We start from the raw sequence: 22,806 nt of genomic DNA on the forward strand, positions 1-22,806 counted from the left end.
GTTTTTGAAGTGTTTTTCAATTTTAACATTGCTTTCAACCACTACAAATGCATTCACAGGGAAATGTCATTGTAACATTTAAGAACTAGTGTTGAGCGATACCTTCCGGTATTTGAAAGTATCGGTATCGGATTGGATCGTCCGATATCCAAAAAATATCGGATATCTCCGATACCAATACCCGATACCAATACAAGTCAAAGGGACACAAATATCGGAAGTGATCCTGGATGGTTTTCAGGGTCTGAAGAAGAGGAAACTCTCCTTCAGGCCCTGGGATCCATATTCATGTAAAAAATAAAGAATAAAAATAAAAAATATGGATATACTCACCCTCGGACGAGCCCTGGCTGTCACCTCTGCAAACGTCTGCCTCCGTTCCTAAGAATGCAGAGTGAAGGACCTTCGATGATGTCGTGGCTTGTGATTGGTCGCATGACCGCTCACGCGACCAATTACAAGCCGCGACGTCATCACAGGTCCTACACTCACTGCATTCTTAGGAACGGAGGCTGGCGGTTGCACCGCTGAGGTCCAGGGTCTGTCGGAGGGGTGAGTATATCCATATTTTTTATTTTTATTCTTTATTTTTTACATGAATATGGATCCCAGGGCCTGAAGGAGAGTCTCCTCTCCTCCAGACCCTGGGAACCATACGCACCGCACACACCTGGGAACTTATAGGAACTTCCGATTCCGATTTCCGATATCACAAAAACATCGGAACTCGGTAACAGAATTTTGATACAGCGAATATCGGCCGATAACCGATATTTGCAGTGTCGGAATGCTCAACACTATTAACAACCCTAGCTGGCCATGTGGTGTGTGACACATAAGCAAACCCATCTTGTTTCATTTATGAAGAAGGGACTCTTAAAGTCACAGAGCCTATTTTTACTGGTGCATCACGCGGCATTAATCTTCTTAAAGGGCCATTATTAAACAGTGGGTCTCCTAAACTGTTGTAGCCTATGCTGTGAGTGGATGGGCTGCCAAGAATTACAACGCAACACAATACCCCTTTCATAAGATGTCCAGGGGGGACTCCTGAAAAAGTGTTGCATTGAATTCAAGGCCTGCCCTGCTACCAATTCATATGCACCCCAATAAGCCTTTGAAGCCACATACTGGATGGGCCCCTGAAAATCCACTTCACAATATGCTTTTTGTACTCCATACTCCTTTGTTTTACACATTGGCAGCAAAGCCAGCCCCGCTGCACAGTCAGTCATATGCACCCAATTATATAATTTTATAATTTGGCACTCAACTTTTGTTTAATTTGAAGATTTTTAATGCAGTCCAGCAAAAATAAACAACGTTTCGGTCCTCACCGGACCTTCGTCAGGAACTGCGATACATGATCAAAGGGTGCATAATTAAATGAGAATATACATACATGACAATGTCATCGGTACAAAATCATTCGAAGGCACAAGTAACATAAATACAAAATCATAATAACACCAACAGTCAGTCTGGCGTGATCTCCGTGCTCAAAAGCAAAGGAAGAATAAATGGAGAAAAGAGAGACTGATTATCAAGAAGTACACCTGACTGCTAGGTGCTGTTTAAATCCCCAAATGGTGGAATATAGGATAGGCTACAGGGCTAGGTAATGTGGCTATATGAAGAGTACAGGGTATGGTGGCTCAGGTAAGTGGTAGGAGTGAGGAGACATACCATTGCTATGGTGGGAATAACCACTGTGTACTTGCGAGTACTGTAGTGGGTCCGTGACTGTGTATAGAGCCTAACCAAACAAAAGTAAAAAATAATGCAAAGGATAAGTGTAAGAATAATTTTATGGAATGCATATATGATGCATAGCTGTAGTAATTATGCCACTGACCAAAAACTCCAAGGTAAGGCAAAAGGTCACCATATTACTTTATAATGTGTCCCGAGGAACCTATAATCAAAATTAAAATGAAGGCATAATTTGTCATATGTACACAGCTGATGATTATGGGGAAAAAAAAGTTGGTTTGTATTGCTCACTGGTAGAGATCTGGTGCCTGGGTGAAGGCACTGCCTCCATGTGTGATAGTAGGTACACTCCCACCAGCCATCTGTTAGGGAGTATAGATGTAAGCTATAAGGCCCCAAGGTTTCTCTATGTAACGGATTCACCCTATTGACAACAATATTGTTAGTCCCGTTGGAGATGGATAAATGTGCGTCCCTACCAGTGGTGATTCAGTGGGCTGCGTAACGATCTCTCCAACGCGGCATCCACCGCTTGTTGCGTAAGCTATAGTGTCGGTGGGGCGCTGTATATAGAAAAGGGGCGGGACCAGACGCATCACAGGAAGTGACCTGTGTGCTCCACCCTGTGTAGACCAGTGTGTCAGCACCATGTTTGGTGAGATCAGTGCTGGATCTAATGCACTGTGCGCTGTATCCTGTATTATTATTATTATTATTATTATTTATTGTTATAGCGCCATTTATTCCGTGGCGTTTTACATGTGAGGAGGGGTATACATAATAGTCCTGTATGGACTTATATCCCAGGTGCCATCTTGGGTGGGATAGATGCTGGTATTACTGTGCGGTGAATAGAATAGCTAAGTGAGAACTAGTGGACAGTGTTCATTATAGCAGTCAGGTAGAAAAGGGATATTCCAGAAGTCCAGGAAAACGAATCAAAGAGAGGTTGCGTGGTGCATTCAATACAGGCGGCTCTGTGAGAAGAGAAAAGCAATGTGATTCATACAATGACTAACTGTATTCCACATTAAACAAACAGTATACAAACAGTATATATTGGGACGTGTGGCTCGCCTATACTAAGCATTGGAAGGCATAACCTTCATTAGTTTTGGACAGTACTGTAAATCTGAGTAAAACAAATACCCTTTTTGCCACATGACACATAGCATGAGAACACTAGATGTCCTTGTATTTAATACTGTTAACCAGTGTAGATGTTAGTAATGATAGAGGTCATAGATATATATCCAGTCAATCAAGAAACAGCTGACCTGTACACTCTGCTGTATATGCTCCCCCGAGCCATGAAGATTTTACTGCAATAAAGTTTTACCTGCACTGAAGATCGGTGAGTGCTGACATCTCCTTCCTTACTCATAGATATATATGTGAAGGGGTTAGGGTGGCCGTCATTATCATAGGAAGCACTGTAGGTCATACTCCCTATTGAGTCCCTTGGGAGAGAGAGTCTGTAGTAGATGAAACCAATAAGACTCCCTCTTCTTTAGTATTTGAATCCGATTACCCCCCTCCTTGGAACGGGAATTTTTTCTATGACGTGGAATTTCAATTGGGCAATTGTATGTCCTCTAGTGATAAAATGAAATGGGATCGGAAGAAACATGTTCTTGCAACATATAGTAGATTTATGTTTTGAGATGCGATCTTTTATAGGTTGTGTCGTTTCTCCTATATACAAAAGACCACAGGGACACTAGATCAAGTATAATACGTAGAAGGAGTCACACGTGGAGTAGTCCTTAAATGTATGCTTCTTACCTGAGTGTGGGTGATAAAAGCAATCACCCTTTTGTACATTATTACACTGGTTACAGTGCAGACATGGATATGTGCCCACCTTGGGTGAGTGGAGGAACCTCTGTGTGGCGAGCGAGTCCTGGTTTTTATGTCTGCTCGTACTAGTGAATCTCTAATGTTAGGAGGGCATTTATAGCATGGTAGAAATGGGTTATGAAATTTCCTAACGTAAGGGTATGCTATCTTAAGGATATTCCAATATTTCCTTATTGTGCCATGTAGAATGTGTACATAAGGGTTGTACATATGTACCAAAGGTATATGTTTCTCCACCGAACTACGCAGTTTCTCTGATTGTCTAAAAAGCTCACCTGTTTGTTGTCATGGGTCAAGGTAAAAGTGAGGCCTGGCCAGGCTGGATTTAATTTGGAGAAAAAGAGTTCCAAGGAATCAAGTGGGCCGGTCCAAATGCAAAAGACATCGTCTATGAATGTTCTCCAAACCAAACAATAGTCCTTAAAGAGGGGGTTTGTATACACCACTTCTTCCTCAAACGTAGCCATGTAGCAATTTGCATACGGCGGTGCTACATTTGACCCCATAGCGGTCTCCTTCGTCTGTAGATAAAAACTGTCCTCAAACATAAAATAGTTTCTAGTCAGCAGTACCAATGTAAGGAGCTTAAGGCTCAGTTCAACCACGCCGGGGCCTATGTTAGAAGTAGCAAGGAGGCGCTCAACACAGGCTATTCCTTGTTGGTGAGGGATGGATGTGTATAAATCTTTTACATCAAGTGACTCCAATATGGAGGTAGCAGGTATTTGGCCGAGATTCCGAATGGTCTGTAAAAAATCGCTAGTGTCAAGAAAGAATGAAGGTGCCCGTCGTGTCAAAGGTGTCAGTATTTTTTCTAGGAATATGGAAAGTGGAGCCAAAATAGGCTCAGTGGATGCAACTATAGTTGAGCGACTTTTACTTATTTAGGATCGAGTAGGGTTTCGCGAAACTAGACTTTGTCAAAAGTCGGGTCGGGTGAAATCGGCCGATTATTGCGAAAAGTAGTGGGCCGACCGAAACACGAAACCCAATGCAAGTCAATGGGGAATCAAAGTGGGCAGTGAGTGGAGTACAGGAAAACACCTACAGTTCCCATTTTAATGCCAAAAACAATTCTTGTTACTTAAGCTTGTCAATCTTAATTTACCTTATAATAATAGTTAGTCATTGAAAATTGGGGGTCATTTGGCTAAAGTTGTGGGGGGTAGGGCTGGTTCAAGTTTTTCGCGGGCCCAGGAAACGCGGACTATGTCGCGGTGGTGGAGCAGGGAGAGGTAAGTATTTAAACTTTGCAAGTGCTGTGATCCTGAGCAAGCAGGGGGTCCACTTGTTTGCATTGGCACTGGCACAGGGCCCCTCAAAGTATGGCGGTGTGTTTGACGGAGGGGGCGCCTTCCACCGGCAGAGACACTTTTGCGTACTATGAGGGGCCCTGTGCCAGTGACGTCGCCAATGAGTATGCCCCCCCACCTGATGAAGGAACCTGCACTTTCATCTGCACCTTCCTCTTTGTCCCCGTGTAAGGTGGTATAGTATGCGGGAAGGGGAACCTGACTTTCAGCAGGGTCAGATTCTGGCTGTGTAGAGTGCAAGGGGAATGTAGTGGTCTGGGTCAATGTACCAGCAGACTCATCTAGCAGTGGCTGGGCAATGGGCAGGATGAGGAGGAAACACAGATATAGGCCCAAATAATAAAGTATAAACAGGCGGAATTGCTTTATTCATTGGAGGAAAACTGTAATGAGTAGCAGACACAGTTAGTAGGCCCAAGTAATAAAGTGGGCCAAATGCAGTTCAAAATTGGTAACAGGAGCAAACAGGCGGCACTGCTTTGTTCAGTGGAGGAGAACAACAAGGAGTGGCAGACACCGTTAGTAGGCCCAACCAAACAAGTAGGCCAAATGCAGTTTAATATTCGAAACAGGAGTAAACAGGCGGCATATCTTTGTGCAGTGGAGGACAGCTGTAATGAGTGGCGCAGACACAGTTTGTAGGCTCACATTAAAAAAGTAGGCTCCAAGCAGTTCAAAAATGGTAACAGGAGTAAACTGGCGGCATTGGTTTATTCAGAGGAGGTCAACTGTAAGGAGTGGCGCAGACAGACTTAGTAGGCCTAAAATAAAAAAGTAGGCTCAATCCAGTTCAAAATTGGTTACAGGAGTATGCAGTACGCGGGCGGCATAGCGTTGTTCAGCGGAGGACAACTGTAAGGAGTGGCTGACACAGTAGGCCAAAATAATAAAGTGAGGTAAATGTCTGCCAAAAAATGTTCATAAATAAACAGGTGGCATAGCTAGGTACAGGGGTGGGCTCCTCTGCTGAGTAGCAGACAGTGGTAGTTGGCGCAAAGTATTAACTGGTCTAAATTGTGGCCAGGGCCCCTGTATATTTTTACTATTATCTATCATTTCAACAAATTTGTATTGGCAGTGCCATTGAAGGATTTAACAGCACAGCCTACACAGTGGTGGAGCACAGAGAGGTAAGTTTTGCAAGTGGTAGAGCACTGTTCGACCTGGGGGGAACACTCACTCGTGGGTGGTGGTACTGGCACAGGGCCCCTCATATTACGACAGTGTGTCTGACATTGGTTGTGCACCACCACCATCAGAGACACTTCGTTGTACTATGAGGGACCCTGTGCCAGTGCCGTCGCCAAAGAGTGGGCACACCCACCTGTCCAGGCAAACGGCACTCGCACGGGTGCTTGGCTAGGTGGTGACCACGGCCCTGTAGGGGGAGTCAGGCCACTTAGGGTGGAAAAAAATGGCCTATGGTAGACATTCTGCAGCTGCAAATGGAGGAATTGGAGCAGTCAGTAAGAGGAGGCCAAAAGCAAGACATTTTTCAGGCAAGCTACGTGTCAGCAGGGAAAGGTGGGGCAAAATAATTGGAAATCCATGATTGGTTCATTTTAATGAAAAAAAAAAACACCATAACACAGGCAGATATGCTTACCTGTTCAGGGCCTCCAACAATTGCACTAACCAGGGTGCACCAGGCCCAAGTAGAGATAGCAAATACACAGGTGCAAATAATACTAATGCAGCCAAACTACAATCAGGAATTGGCCGCTTGGAGCACCCGTGCAAAAAATAGACTGTATGTGGCATGTTCACACAGGAATGCAAAGTATATGGTGCAAAGCCTATTAATGACGCCATATGTATAGCGGGCTAACCATGATGCATCCTGTGTGAACAAACGCCACAGTGTACAGAGCCATCTAGGGCCCAGTCACACCCTGGAAAAAAACACAGTGCGTTGTATAGTTGACCGATGCACAGTGACACCATCTGCAGCAAATTGATGCTGCAGATCTCTGGAGGTGGCCTGAGGATTGTCCTTGACTGATCTCACCATTCTTCTTCTCTGCCTTTCTGATGTTTTTCTTGGCCTGCCACTTCTGGCCTTAACAAGAACTGTACCTGTGTTCTTCCATTTCCTTACTATGTTCCTCACAGTGAAAATTGACAGGTTAAACCTCTGAAACAGCTTTTTGTATCCTTCCCCTGAACAACTAAGTTGAATAATCTTTGTTTTCAGATCATTTGACAGTTGTTTTGAGGAGCCCATGATGCCACTCTTCGGAGGAGATTCAAACAGGAGAACAACTTGCAAGTGGCCACTTTAAGTAGCTATTCTCATGATTGCATACACCTAGCTATGAAGTTCAAAGCTCAATGAGGTAACAAAACCAAAAAAAGTGCTTTAGTAAGTCAGTAAAAAGTAGGTATGAGTATTTAAAACAAGAAAATGATAAGGGTGCCCATACTTATGTACCTGTCAAATTTTGTTTGAATGCAGATTGCACATTTTCTGTTAGTACAATAAAACTCATTTCAAGGCAGAAACATTACTGTGTCCAACAGTTATTAGATATATGAAACTGAAATAGCTGTTGCAAAAAGAACAATTTTTATAAAACATTAAGCGTAAGATTAATAGGGGTGCCCAAACTTTTTCATATGACTGTATTAGTAGCGCAATAATATCTGATTAGTATGCTTGCAAATCTATGATTTTTCAACCCAAAAACACCAGGCAAGCCTTAGCCTGACTTAACAGACTGTATTCAATTTTGGGGGGCTTTTTTGTGAAGCTAACTTATGCAAAATAGTGCTGTATATAAGTAGAGTAGCAGACAGCAAAAAAAGTGGTCCACTGGCCTACAATGCCCAAACTTGGAGTACGCAGATATATGAGGGCTGTCACGGAAATACCACACTGGCAAATATGTGGCCTTTTAAAAAAAAAAATTATGCTAAATAGTGCTGTATATAACTAGAGTATCAGACAGCAAAAACAGTGGTACACCGGCCTAAAATGCCCAAACTTGGAGCACGCAGATATATGTGACCTTCTTTGGTGAATTTAAAACACCAAAAAAAATGTTGAAGAACAAGGCTAGCACACACAACTATGCTACATATGTCTAAAAAGCTATGATTTTTAAACAGGCCTCAGTCTAACAGAACTGACTGTATTTTTTTGGGGGGAATTAATTTTTGGGAAAAAATAATTGCAACTAGGTATATAGTAAAGAAGCTGCAGCAGCAGACAGTTATGGAGCTTTGGGAGGGATGCAGTGGGAGCAATGTACGCACATACAGTGCCTGCCGGCCTTGCACTGATGTGGATATGCTTTGATCTGCCTACCTAGCGCTGCAATATCGAGAACCACAAATTAGCCCTATAAAGGACTGTTGGTTTCTCACGGGTTGTAGATTTAAGAGTTGCAGACCTACACTAACTATAAAAACCACGATTCTGACCCTATCTCGGCAGCAGCTCTCCCTACTCTTGCTGAAACCAGAGCAGAATGCAGCGAGCAGGGCGGCACCAGGTCTCCTATACTCGGGATGATACTGTGTGGCCAAGCCAATCACTGCACGACCACAGCAAAGATGGCCGCGGTGTTTCATGGCCTGGCAGACAATCCCTGCAGTGTGATTGGGTCTCTAAAGACCACCAAAAATGTTTGGTGGAGACACCAGTTACTGCCGAATAATCCTGGAAATGCTCACTGCTCGCCGAGTACACTGAACATAGTGATACTCGGGTGAGTAACGAATAGTGGCGAGCACATTCGCTCATCACTAATGATTAGGGTTGAGCGAAACGGGTCGGCCATTTTCAGAAGTCGCCGACTTTTGGCAAAGTCGGGTTTCATGAAACCCGACCCGACCCCTGTGTGGGGTCGGCCATGAGGTCGGCGATCTTCTGAATCTGGTATCGGAATTCCGATACCGAGTTCCGATATGTTTGCGATATCGGAAATCGGTATCGGAATCCACATTTAAGTGTAAAATAAAGAATTAAAATAAAAAATATTGATATACCCACCTCTCCGGAGGCCCCTGGACATCGCCGCTGGTAACCGGCAGCCTTCTTTGCTTAAAATGAGCGCCTTCCATGACGTCACGGCTTCTGATTGGTCGCATGCCGCTCATGTGACCGCCACGCGACCAATCACAAGCCATGACGTAATTCTCAGGTCCTAAATTCCTCATTCTAGGAAATCCGAGAAAAATGTCATTTGCATAATAATTTGGAACATGGTGTACAGCACTATTTTGCATAAAAAAATACAGGCCACATATTTGGCAGTGTGGTATCTCTGTGACAGGCCTCATATATCTGCGTGCTCCAAGTTTGGGTATTTTAGGCTGGTATTCCAGTGTTTTTCCTGTCTGTTACTCTAGTTCTATTCAGCACTATTTAGCAGACCCCCCAAAAAATACAGGCCACATATCTGGCAGTGTGGTATCTCCGTGACAGGCATCATATATCTGTTTGCTCCAAGTTTGGGCATTTTAGGCCGGTAATTTAATCTTTTTCCTGTCTGTTACTCTAGTTACATACAGCACTATTTTGCATAAAAAAAAAAAAAATACAGGCCACATATTTGGCAGTGTGGTGTGTCCGGGAAAAGCATCATATATCTGTGTGCTCAAAGATTGGGCATTTTAGTCTGGTATTGCAGTGTGTTTCATGTGTGTTATTATTATTTATTTATATAGCACTATTAATTCCATGGTGCTGTACATGAGAAAGGGGTTACATACAGAATTCTAGATATTGTTTACAGTAAACAAGTTTACAATGACAGACTGGTACAGAGGGGAGAGGACCCTGTCCTTTCGGACTTACATTCTATGGGATAATGTGGAAGAGATAGAAGGTATGGGGTGCAGCAGCTCTGGTGGTGGTGAGGCATCAGCTTGGGTGGCGGTGAGGCGGCAGCTCGGGTGGTGGTGAGGTGGCAGAATGGTTATTGCAGGCTGCAGGCTTTCCTGAAGAGATGGGTTTTTACGTTCCATCTGAAGGATCCGATGGTGGTGGATAATCGGACATGTTGAGGCATGGAATTCCAGAGGATGGGGGATATTCAGGAGAAATCTTGGAGGCGGTTGTGTGAGGAACGAATAAGTGTGGAGGAGAGTAGGAGGTCTTAGGAGGATCGAAGATTACATGAGGGAAGATATTGGGAGATTAGTTCAGAGATATAGGGAGGGGACAGTGTTATGGACCTGGTGGTTAGGAGCACCCGGAATGACCTGATGGTTAAACTAGAAATAGGGACAAGCTCTGGGGAAGTGGGAACTCTGCTGACCGCAAACCCTACTCCTATCACACACACTAGAAATAGCTGTGGAGCGTACCTAACTCTCCCTATACGCCTCTTCACAGACTAAGAGCTAACTACCCCTAAAGATAGAAATAGAAGCCTTACCTTGCCTCAGAGAAATTCCCCAAAGGAAAAGGCAGCCCCCACATATATTGACTGTGAGTTAAGAGGAAAGTCACAAACACAGGAATGAAACAGGTTTTAGCAAAGGAGGCCAGTCTTCACTAAATAGTCAGAGGATAGAAAAGGGAACTATGCGGTCAGCACAAAAAACTACAAAAACCACGCAGAGTATGCAAAAAGACCTCCACACCGACTCACGGTGTGGAGGTGCAACTCTGCACCCCCAGAGCTTCCAGCTAGCAAGGAAATATCATGGTAGCAAGCTGGATTAGAACTTAGAATGTACTAAGAAATATATTCATAAAGCAATGAACAACAAATGAACTAGCAGGGACTTAGCTTCTGCTGGAGTAGACAGGTCATCAGAGAAGTCCAAGAGAGATCTGAACCAATACTGAGACATTGACAGCTGGCAAGAAGTAACAATCTGAGTGGAGTTAAATAGGGAAGCCAGCATAGAAATAAACGAGGGCAGCTGAGCAAGCCAACCTCAAGGACCAGCAGTTCCACTCAAAGCCACCAGAGGGAGTCCAAGAACAGAACTCACCAAAGTACCATTCATGACCCCAGGAGGGAGTCCGAGAACGGAATTCACAACAGTCAGGGTCAAGAAGCGGCAGAATCGTATTGCCAGAAATTTAGAAAATGGTCTGTGCTTACTAAATGGAATGAGGATGCTTTGGCGGCAATTTTCAGAAAGGGTCTTTCTGAATCCGTTAAAGATGTTATGGTGGGGTTCCCCACCCCTTCAGGTCTGAGTGATTCAATGTCTCTGGCCATTCAAATTGATCGGCGCTTGCGTGAGCGCAGAGTTGTGCACACTATGGCGTTGTCTTCCGAGCGGAGTCCTGAGCCTATGCAGTATGATAGGATTGTGTCTAGAGCTGAACTACAAGGATTCAGACATCAGAATGGGTTGTGCTTTTACTGCGGCGATTCTGTTCATGTTATTTCTGATTGCCCTAAGCGTGCCAAGAGAATAGCTAATTCCGTTACCATCAGTACTGTACAACCTAAATTTCTGTTATCTGTGTCCCTGATCTGCTCATTATCGTCATTTTCTGTCATGGCATTTGTGCATTCAGGCGCCGCTTTAAATTTAATGGACTTAGAATTTGCCAGATGTTGTGGTTTTCCCTTACAACCTTTGCAGAGTCCTATCCCTTTGAGGGGCATTGATGCTACACCATTGGCTAAAAATATACCTCAGTTTTGGACACAGTTAACCATGTGCATGTCGCCAGCCCATCAGGAAGATTGTCGTTTCCTGGTGTTGCATAATTTGCATGATGCTATTGTGCTGGGGTTTCCATGGTTACAGGTACATAATCCGGTGTTGGATTGGAAATCTATGTCTGTGACTAGTTGGGGTTGTCAGGGGGTTCATGATGACGTTTCTTTGATGTCAATTTCCTCCTGACCCTCTTCTGAAATTCCTGAGTTTCTGTCAGATTTCCAGGATGTTTTCGATGAGCCCAAGTCCAGTTCCCTTCCACCACATAGGGACTGTTATTGTGCTATCGACTTGATTCCAGGCTGTAAGTTCCGTAAAGGCCGACTTTTCAACCTGTCTGTGCCTGAACATGCCGCCATGCGGAGTTATGTTAAGGAGTCTTTGGAGAAGGGGCATATTCGGCCATCTTCTTCTCCATTGGGAGCAGATTTTTTTTTTGTTGCCAAGAAGGATGGCTCCTTGAGACCCTGTATTGATTATCGCCTCTTGAATAAGATCACGGTCAAATTTGAATACCCTTTGCCTTTGCTTTCTAATTTGTTTGCCAGGATTAAGGGGGCTAGTTGGTTTACTAAGATTGACCTTCGAGGGGCATATAATCTTGTTCGTATTAAGCAGGGTGACGAATGGAAAACTGCGTTTAATACGCCCGAGGGCCATTTTGAATATCTTGTGATGCCATTCGGACTCTCTAATGCCCCATCTGTGTTTCAGTCCTTCATGCATGATATATTTCGGAATTATCTTGATAAATTCATGATTGTATATTTGGATGATATTTTGATTTTTTCAGATGATTGGGAGTCTAATGTTAAACAAGTCAGGATGGTATTTCAGGTCCTTCGTGATAATGCCTTGTTTGTGAAGGGGTCTAAGTGCCTCTTTGGAGTACAGAAGGTTTCTTTTTTGGGCTTCATTTTTCTCCATCATCTATAGAAATGGATCCGGTTAAGGTTCAGGCCATTCATGATTGGATCCAGCCCACATCCATGAAGAGCCTTTAGAAATTTTTGGGCTTTGCTAATTTTTATCGCCGTTTCATTGCCAACTTCTCCAGTGTGGTTAAACCCCTGACCGATTTGACGAGGAAGGGCGCTGATGTAACGAATTGGTCCTCTGAGGCTGTTTCTGCCTTTCAGGAGCTTAAGCGCCGATTTCCTTCTGCCCCTGTGTTGCGTGAGCCGGATGTTTCTCTTCCTTTTCAGGTTGAGGTTGACGCTTCTGAGATTGGGGCAGGGGCCGTTTTGTCTCAGAAGAATTCTGATGGTTCCTTGATGAAACCATGTGCCTTCTTTTCTCGAAAGTTTTCGCCTGTGGAACGCAATTATGATGTCGGCAATCGTGAGTTGTTGGCTATGAAGTGGGCATTTGAGGAGTGGCGACATTGGCTTGAGGGGGCCAAGCACCGTATTGTGGTCTTGACCGATCATAAGAATCTGATTTACCTCGAGTCTGCCAAACGGCTGAATCCTAGACAGGCCCGATGGTCCCTGTTTTTCTCCCATTTTGATTTTGTTTTCTCGTATCTTCCGGGTTCTAAGAATGTTAAGGCTGATGCACTCTCTAGGAGTTTTTTGCCTGATTCCCCTGGGGTTCTTGAGCCGGTCGGCATTCTGAAGGAGGGGGTGATTCTTTCTGCCATCTCCCCTGATTTGCGACGGGTTCTTTAGGAGTTTCAGGCTGATAAACCTGATCGCTGTCCAGTGGGGAAACTGTTTGTTCCTGACAGATGGACTAGTAAAGTGATTTCTGAGGTTCACTGTTCTGTGTTGGCTGGCTATCCTGGGATTTTTGGTACCAGAGATTTGGTTAGTAGGTCCTTTTTGGTGGCCCTCTTTGTCACGGGATGTGCAGTCCTGTGGGACTTGTGCGTTCTTGTGGGTTCTTTTGTGCAGTCCTGTGGGACTTGTGCGCGGGCCAAACCTTGCTGCTCCCACGCCAGTGGGTTGCTTTTGCTTTTGCCGGTCCCTGAGAGGCCTTGGACGCATATTTCTATGGATTTTATTTCGGATCTTCCTGTTTCCCAGAGTATGTCGGTTATCTGGGTGGTTTGTGACCGGTTTTCTAAGATGGTTCATTTGGTACCTTTGCCTAAATTGCCTTCCTCTTCTGAGTTGGTTCCGTTGTTTTTTCAGCATGTGGTTCGTTTGCATGGCATTCTGGAGAATATTGTGTCCGATAGAGGTTCCCAGTTTGTTTCTATGTTCTGGCGGTCCTTTTGTGCTAAGCTGGACATTGATTTGTCTTTTTCCTCCGCATTTCATCCTCAGACAAACAGCCAAACCGAGCGAACTAACCAGACTTTGGAAACTTATTTGAGATGCTTTGTGTCTGCCGATCAGGATGATTGGGTGGCTTTCTTGCCATTGGCCGAGTTTGCCCTTAATAATCGGGCTAGTTCTGCTACCTTGGTTTCACCCTTCTTTTGTAATTCTGGGTTTCATCCTCGTTTTTCTTCAGGGCAGGTTGAGTCTTCCGATTGTCCTGGAGTGGACTCTGTAGTTGACAGGTTGCAGCAAATTTGGGCTCATGTTGAGCACAATTTGGTGTTGTCTCAGGAGGAGGCTCAGTGTTTTGCTAACCGTCGTCGACGTGTGGGTTCCCGGCTTCGGGTTGGGGATTTGGTCTGGTTGTCTTCCCGTCATGTTCCTATGAAGGTTTCTTCCCCGAAGTTCAAGCCTCGGTTTATTGGTCCTTATAGGATTTCTGAGATTATCAATCCAGTGTCTTTTCGTTTGGCCCTTCCAGCCTCTTTTTCCATCCATAATGTTTTTCATAGATCTTTGTTGCGGAAATATGTGGTGCCCATGGTTCCCTCTGTTGATCCTCCTGCCTCGGTGTTGATTGATGGGGAGTTGGAGTATGTTGTTGAGAAGATCTTGGATTCTCATTTTTCAAGACGGAGGCTTCAGTATCTTGTCAAGTGGAAGGGTTATGGCCATGAGGATAATTCTTGGGTTGTTGCCTCCGATGTTCATGCTGACAATTTGGTTCGTGCCTTCCATTTGGCTCGTCCTGATCGGCCTGGGGGCTCTGGTGAGGGTTCGGTGACCCCTCCTCAAGGGGGGGTACTGTTGTGAATTCTGTTGTGAATTCTGCTCTTGGGCTCCCTCCGGTGGTTATAAGTGGTAGTGCTGCTGTTTTTCCTTCACAGCAGTCATCAGGTGCGTCCACTTCGGACGGGGCTATTTAGTCTGGCTTCACCCTTTAGTGAGTGCCAGTTGTTCATTGTTTCTGGAGGATTCACATCCCTTCCTGGTCGCTCCTGCTTGCTGTTCATTTCTACAAGATAAGTTCTGCTTGTTTTGCTGCCCACATGTTGTGGGCCTCATTGTTCAGTGCATTGCATGTTTTTTCTTGTCCAGCTTAATCTGTGTAAGGATTTATGCAGCTTAGCTGGAATCTCTGGAGAAGCAGAAATACCCCCCATGTCTTTAGTTAGATGTGGAGTTTTTTGTATTTTCTGTGGTGGACATTTTCCTAGTATTTTAATACTGACCGCATAGTTCTCTGTCCTATCTTTTCTATCTAACTAGATTGGCCTCCTTTGCTAAATCCTGTTTTCAGCCTGTGTATGTTTATTCCTCTCCTCTCACAGTCAATATTTGTGGGGGGCTGCCTATCCTTTGAGAATTTTCTCTGAGGCAAGATAGTTTTCCCTTTTCTATCTATAGGGTTAATTAGTCCTCCGGCTGTGTCGAGGTGTCTAGGATTGGTAGGTACATCCCGCGGCTACTTCTAGTTGCGGTGTTAAGTCCAGGGTCTGAAGTCAGTACAGTCACCACATTCTCCAGAGTACGTCTCATGCCACTCCTAGGCCACCAGATCATATCACTGAACCATCCGTCTGCACTGTGGGCTCAACGTCAAGAAATGATATCGCCTGTTGGTGAAAGTTGTAGGTCAATGTGATGTGATGTTGGATTCGTTGTGATGCAACACTGACATAAAATTATATAGCTCTTCAACTGTTCCCTGCTAAATAAACAGAATATCATCATAACAAAACCATCCAAGGATCTGCGGAACGACATGTGCACTGTCCATCACGAAACTCCGTTCTCAATAGCCAAGAAATAAATTGACATATGATGGCACAGAGGCTGCTCCCATAGCAGTCCCGCATTTCTGTAAAAAGAAGCGATCCTTGTGAGTCGGTATGAATCGCAACAAATTCAACACCAGTTCACGTCTGTCAACATCCAAATTACTAGATTCCAAATAGAATTGTACAGCTCTCATGCCATCTTCATGGAGTATACTTGTATATAGAAAGTCAATATCAGCCACAACAAGAAATTTATCTGAATCAAGAGACAGGCCATCCAACTGCCGCAGAACATCCGTAGTGTCACTGACATAGGAGGGCAAAGTTTTCACCTGTGATTTTGAATAATGTTCAATAAATTTACATATAGGGTCACACAGCCCTCCAATGCCAGAGACTGTCGGACGATTATGCTTTGTGGACCATGGGCAAAAGATAGAATGTGGAGACAACAGGAAACTTTATATTAAGACTAGTGTGGAGCGATACCGTCCGATACTTGAAAGTATCGGTATCGGATAGTATCGGCCGATACCCGAAAAGTATCGGATATCGCCGATACCGATACCCGATACCAATACAAGTCAATGGGACACCAAGTATCGGAAGGTATCCTGTATGGTTCCCAGGGTCTGAATGAGAGGAAACTCCCCTTCAGGCCCTGGGATCCATATTAATGTGTAAAATAAAGAATAAAAATAAAACATATTGATATACTCACCCTCTGACGCGCCCTGGTTGTAACCGCCAGCCTCCGTTCATAAGAATAAGCGCTTGAAAGTCCTTAGATGACGTCGCGGCCTGTGATTGGTCGCGGAGCGGTCACGTGACCGCAGCGCGACCAATCCCAAGCCGTGACGTCATCTAAGGTCTTTCAAGCGCTTGAAAGGGAATGAATAGAACATGTGCACTGCGGCTCCATTGTGGACCCCCATGATCAACAAATTACAATCCCATTTTGTGTATATGTGAAAACTTATTTTCCCCTGGATAATCCCTGTAATTGAGCTTTATTGACGTTCTCCCAGTGAAACCCTTCAAAGCCACATTTCCAAAGTTGTAAATGGCCATATTCATTAACCTGTCATTGTCCATTATGTGTATATTACATCCAGACGCCATGAATAAACAGCCATCAAAGCCTCAGTCTGTGTTAATATGTTATTCCAAATGTTCCATCTTGTTATCCCATTTATGATGATGATTGACCTCACTCGGTGCGTAGCTTCAAAGTGTCTGCAGCTGACGTAGAAAGGAAACATATGGAGGTCTGTGCCATCGTCCTCTCTTGCACCCTTTCATCTTACATTTCAGCACCAGTTTATCTATGAAGATTGTGGTGAGCTAATAGTGAAAAGTGAGAGCCAAGAGAAACCATGTTATACATCAGCATGAATCCCGGGGGAAGGACACAGGCTGCTTGCTACAATCTGACCGCATCAGAACAAAACATGCTGAATGTTAGAGAAAACAGAGCGAGATGGGCGCAAAATGCAATGTATCCACACCGAAATATTATCACGTGGCTCCAATATGTTATTACTGCCGCCGTCCTGCTGACGGACTATGGACAATAACCTACTTATAGGAACAAATCCAAGCTCATGGGTTGTAAAGCACAACTGCATCAAAAAGCTAGAAAGTTATTACTGTATGGAAAATATCAAATCTGCACAAGTTCTTTATGCTGCAAGTGTAAAATCTTATATACAGTATACGGGGCTCTACTTATCACTAATCACGTCACGGCCTGTGATTGGTCACGGAGCGGTCACGTGACCGCCACGCGACCAATCACAAGCCGCAACGTCATCTAAGGTCTTTCAAGCGCTTGAAAGACCTTAGATGACGTCACGGCTTGCGATTGGTAGCATTGCGGTCACGTGACCGCTCCACGACCAATCAAGGCCGCGATGTCATCTAAGGACTTTCAAGCGCTCATTCTTATGAACGGAGGCTGGTGGTTACAACCAGGGCGCGTCAGAGGGTGAGTATATCAATATTTTTTATTTTTATTCTTTATTTTACACATTAATATCGATCCCGATACCGATTCCCGATACCACAAAAGTATCGGATCTCGGTATCGGAATTCCGATACCGCAAGTATCGGCCGATACCAGGTACTGGTGATATAGGTATCGGAATGCTCAACACTAATTAAGACCATCGAGGACCTTCTTGGAAATTATCCCTCTCTCACATGCAATCTCCAAAATAGACATCAATTTGTCCTTAAATTGAGCAAGAGGATTGCATGTCAATTGGGAATATGTTTCTTTATTTCTAAGTTGCTTAAAAGCTTCCCTCTCTACCTCTCCACCAGTCAAATCACCACATTCCTCCCCCCTTATCTGCTGGTTTAATCACTACTTCATCTAGCCTGCTTAATTCCTACAAAGCTACTAACTGTTGGGGAAAAAAAGTTTAAAATCTTCCGTCATCAACCTCGTGAAAATCTCCACTTGTGGACAAAGAGATAGGGGGGAAACGTGGTAGATCTATAGAAGATTGAGGGTAGAGAGGTACCTGTAAATCAAGAAATGCACTCCCATTCCTGTGCCTCTAGTTTCTCAATCGCTTCCTGTTCCAAACAACCATGATGTCAGTGACCCTGTACTGATATGCGCGGGTCAGTGACGTCATAGGGGAGCTTCCTGTGACCTGCACCGCCATTTTGTTGCTGTGTGTGAAGCTATTTCTGGATCCCGTCTTCGGATACATGCGCTTCAATCGGCAACATATTCAACACCTTTCATGTGGGTATTTAAGGAGGCAGATCACACCGCAGCAGCCCCCATAAGGAACCCTCGTGAAACGCAGGTCTGGGCGGTGTGAGCGACACTGCATGCAGTTATGGATAAGAGTAATGTGGAGATATGACCTGGTGGCATCTCAGGCTGGGATAGGTATACATATAAATACACTTTGCACAAAAAGAAAAAAAAAAGAAAAAAAAGAGCATGACCCGCACCTCCAAAAATCATACATTGATCTAAAGCCGCAAGGCAAAAATGTATATAACTGAACATGAGGCTCTTAGTTTAACATTCTGATCAGACTGTATGAAGCCCACTGCCACGCCATGGCAAATCTCGTAGTGGGTCCTACCGCCCTAATGGAGCGGAGCTGTGTGGCGACAACCGCCACAGGGGTAATGCACCAGCAGGGCAGACGGCCTGCTGCCCTACAGCACCCATACTGCAAGACTGAGTCCCCATAACTCCAGATCGCGCCGCCCCACCAGAACAATGCCATAGCAACAATGGCTGCCACACAGCACCCACACCAAAATGAAAGGAGCATTGAAACTCACCTTCTACCAGCTCTTCAGTGAGAGCCAAAATGAGCTAGACCCCTTACTTTGCAGTCTCCTGCTAATTAAAATCACCTATGCCAAACGGGAGGAGTGTTGGTCTAAGAAAGAGACAAGAACATGCTTTGCACAAAAAAAAAAGAAAAAAAAGAGCATGAATCGCACCTCCAAAAATCATACGTTGATCTAAAACTGCTAGGCAAAAATTTATATAACTGAACATGAGGTTCTTAGTTTAACATTCTGATGAAACTGTATGAAGCCCACTGCCACGTCACGGCAAACCTCGTGGTGGGTCCTACCACTCTAAAGTAAATACCTCACTTGGGGATCTACTATGTCCTTGCTGATATGACTATTCGGGCCTTATGGACTTTACTACTGCACTGTCACTTTATGGATACTTAATGTTTACAACTCCTGGCAAAAATTATGGAATCACAGGCCTTGGAGGATGTTCATTCAGTTGTTTAATTTTGTAGAAAAAAGCAGATCACAGACATGGCACAAAACCAAAGTCATTTCAAATGGCAACTTTCTGGCTTTATGAAACACTAAAAGAAATCAAGAACAAAAAATGTGGTAGTCAGTAATGGTTACTTTTTTTAACCCCTTAGTGACGGAGCCAAATTTTTGAAATCTGACCAGTGTCACTTTATGGAGTAATAACTCTGCAACGCTTCAACAAATCCAAGTGATTTTCAGACTGTTTTTTTGTGACACATTATACTTTATGATAATGGTAAATTTAGGTCGATATATTTTGTGTTTATTTATAAAAAATATCAAAAATTTGAGATAAATGTTAAAAAAATTAGCAATTTTCAAAATTTGAATAATTATCCCTTTAATCCAGATAGTCATACCACAGCAAACCATTAATAAATAAAATTTCCCACATGTCGCCTTTACATCAGCACCATTGATAAAATGTTATTTTATTTTGTTAGCATTTTAGGAGGTTTAAAAATATAGCAGCAATTTTTCATTTTTTCAAGGGAATTTACAAAATTTATTTTTTTAGGGACTTATCCATGTTTCAAGTGACTTTAGGGGTCCCATATATTGGGAAACCCCCAAACGTGATACCATTTTAAAAACAGCACCCCCTAACATATTGAAAACTGCTGTCAGGTAGTTTATTAACCCTTCAGGTGCTTTACAGGAATTAATGAAAAGTGGTATGACAGAAATGAAAATGTGTATTTTTACCACCTAAATGCCTCCAACTTCTGAACAGAATACTATAGCCGTCAGACGCTAAGGCCACTATTTGGTCGTGAATTGCAATTGCAAACATCAGGGCCACACAATAATGATCTGAGGGCACCAATTGGGATAAATAGGAAGCCCCCACACTCTGTTATCCATTTATACTGATGTAGTCACTATTGACAGCAGCATCTATGGGGTTAAACAGATTTAGACGGTGCAAACACTGATCGTGGCTGATACAGCAAGTTGTCAGCTATAGTGGGTGACCAGAAAAATGCACACAGGAAAATTGCCCACATGAAAAATGCACACAGGAAAAATGCACACAGGAAAATTCCCCACACGGAAAATTCCCCACACGGAAAATTCCCCACATGGAAAATTCCCCACACGGAAAATTCCCCACATGGAAAATTCGCTATAGTGTACAGTGGACAGCTGCTGGATTGTCACCTGTATGGGGAGGCTAGTCTCTTATCTCAGGTCAGTTAAAAGACGTATTAGTGGTCATTAAGGGGTTAACCAAGCATAGGGAAAAATGATGGAGTCACTCAATTCTGAGGAAAAAATAATGGAATCATGGAAAATAAACAAACAAAAAAACACTCCAAAACATCACTAGTATTTTGTTGCACCACCTCTGGCATTATTAACAGCTTGCAGTCTCTGAGGCATGGACTTAATGAGTGCCAAGCTGTACTCTTCATCAATCTGGCTCCAACTTTCTCTGATTGCTGTTGCCAGATCAGCTTTGCAGGTTGGAGCCTGGTCATGGACCATTTTCTTCAACTTCCACCAAAGATTTTCAATTAGATTGAGATCCGGACTATTTGCAGGCCATGACATTGACCTTGTGTCTTTTTTCAAGGAATGTTTTCATAGTTTTTGCTCTATGGCAGGATGCATTATCATCTCGAAAAATTATTTCATCATCCCCAACCATCCTTTCAATTGACGAGATTAGAAAAGTGTCCAAAATAGCAACATAAACTTGTGCATTTATTGAAGGTGTAATGGCAGCCAGTGCCTTTACCTGACATGCAGCCCCATATCATCAATGACTGTGGAAATGTACATGTTCTCTTCAGGCAGTCATCTTTATAAATCTCATTGGAATGGCACCAAACAAAAGTTTCAGCATCATCACCTGTCCCAATGCAGATTCGTGATTCATCACTGAATATGACTTTGATCCAGTCATCCACAGTCCACGGTTGCTTTTACTTAGCCCATTGTAACCTTGTTTTTTTTCTTTTAGGTGTTAATGATGGCTTTCATTTAGCTTTTCTGTATGTAAATCCCATTTCCTTTAGGCGGTTTATTACAGTTCGGTCACAGATGTTGACTCCAGTTTCCACCCATTCGTTCCTCATTTGTTTTGTTGTGCATTTCCTGTTTTGGAGACATATTGCTTTAAGTTCCCTGTCTTGATGCTTTGATGTCTTCATTGGTCTACCAGTATGTTTGCCTTTAACAACCTTCCCATGTTGTTTGTAATTGGTCCAGATTTTAGACACAGCTCACTGTGAACAACAAACATCTTTTACAACATTGCGTGATGATTTACCCTCCTTTAGGAGTTTGATAATCCTCTCCTTTGTTTCAATTGACATCTCTCATGTTGGAGCCATGATTCATGTCAGTCCACTTGGTGCATCAGCTCTCCAAGGTGTGATCACTCCTTTTAAGATGCAGACTAGCAAGCAGATCTAATTTGATGCAGGTGTTAGTGTTTGTTATGAAAATTTACAAGGTGATTCCATAATTTTTTCCTCAGAATTGAGTGACTCCATAATTTTTCCCCTATGCTTCGTTACAAAAATTAACCATTACTGACTACCACATTTTTTTGTTCTTGATTTCTTTTAGTGTTTCTTAAAGCCAGAAAATTGCCATTTGAAATGACTTTCGTTTTGTGCCATGTCTGTGATCTGCTTTTTTTCTACAAAATTAAACAACTGAATGAACATCCTCCAAGGCCTGTGATTCCATAATTTTTGTCAGGGGTTGTACTTGAACCCAGCTGCTATACTGTTGGTGTTGCACTCTTGTCTCTGGTTAAAACTCTGTCATGATATTGCTGTTATTACTATTTTTTAAAAGTGCCATCTTATATTGATTGTTAATAATAAAGTTAATTGGTTTTCCTTTATTACTTGATGGATTTATTACAGGTGTGTAATTAGCAGCAGAAGGTGGAGGTAACTGTTGGGTCCTAGAAGGAGAAAGATATCGCTCCATAACAGAGATGCAAAAATCAAGAAGGTGCTTGAGCTAATTGCAAAGACCTTGTACAGCCAGATCCAGGATGACTGTCTGTCACACCTGACACACCCATGACAGTACCCCACTTCTAGAAGTGGCCTCCGGACACTCAGAACCCGGTTTCTCAGGATGAGGCATGGAATGAACGAACGAGTCGAGGTGCATTCACCTCTTATCCAAAACCAACATCTATTCTGAACCATAACCCCTCCAGTGCAACAACTACTGCAGGGAATGATGCTGAAGACGAGGCTCATCATTTCTTGAAATCTGGAACTTCAAATTACCATCAACAAGGATTGGGGGTGGTGGCAGGGAAGAGGACTCAAGAGGTTCAACATACTTCTTGAGCAGAGACCTGTGAAACACATTGTGAATTTTAAGATCCCGGGGTAATTCACGATGAAAAGCTGTGTTAATGATGGCAGTTAATTTATGTG

General features: G+C 43.5%; 1 protein-coding gene across 1 annotated transcript in view; it reads right to left on the reverse strand.

The window, feature by feature from the left end:
* Nucleotides 1-1,286: 1,286 nt before the first annotated feature.
* The window catches only part of LOC143808068 (putative cation-transporting ATPase 13A5), a 642,074-nt gene continuing 620,554 nt past the window's right edge, over nt 1,287-22,806 (reverse strand). The window contains exon 30 of the mRNA XM_077290325.1: nt 1,287-2,690. Within this exon, the coding sequence (XP_077146440.1) occupies nt 2,676-2,690 (15 nt within the window). The 3' untranslated portion in view covers nt 1,287-2,675. The remainder of the gene's footprint in view (nt 2,691-22,806) is intronic.

The sequence above is a fragment of the Ranitomeya variabilis genome, chromosome 2 (assembly GCF_051348905.1).
Source record: "Ranitomeya variabilis isolate aRanVar5 chromosome 2, aRanVar5.hap1, whole genome shotgun sequence".
NCBI classification, from domain to species: Eukaryota; Metazoa; Chordata; class Amphibia; order Anura; family Dendrobatidae; genus Ranitomeya; species Ranitomeya variabilis.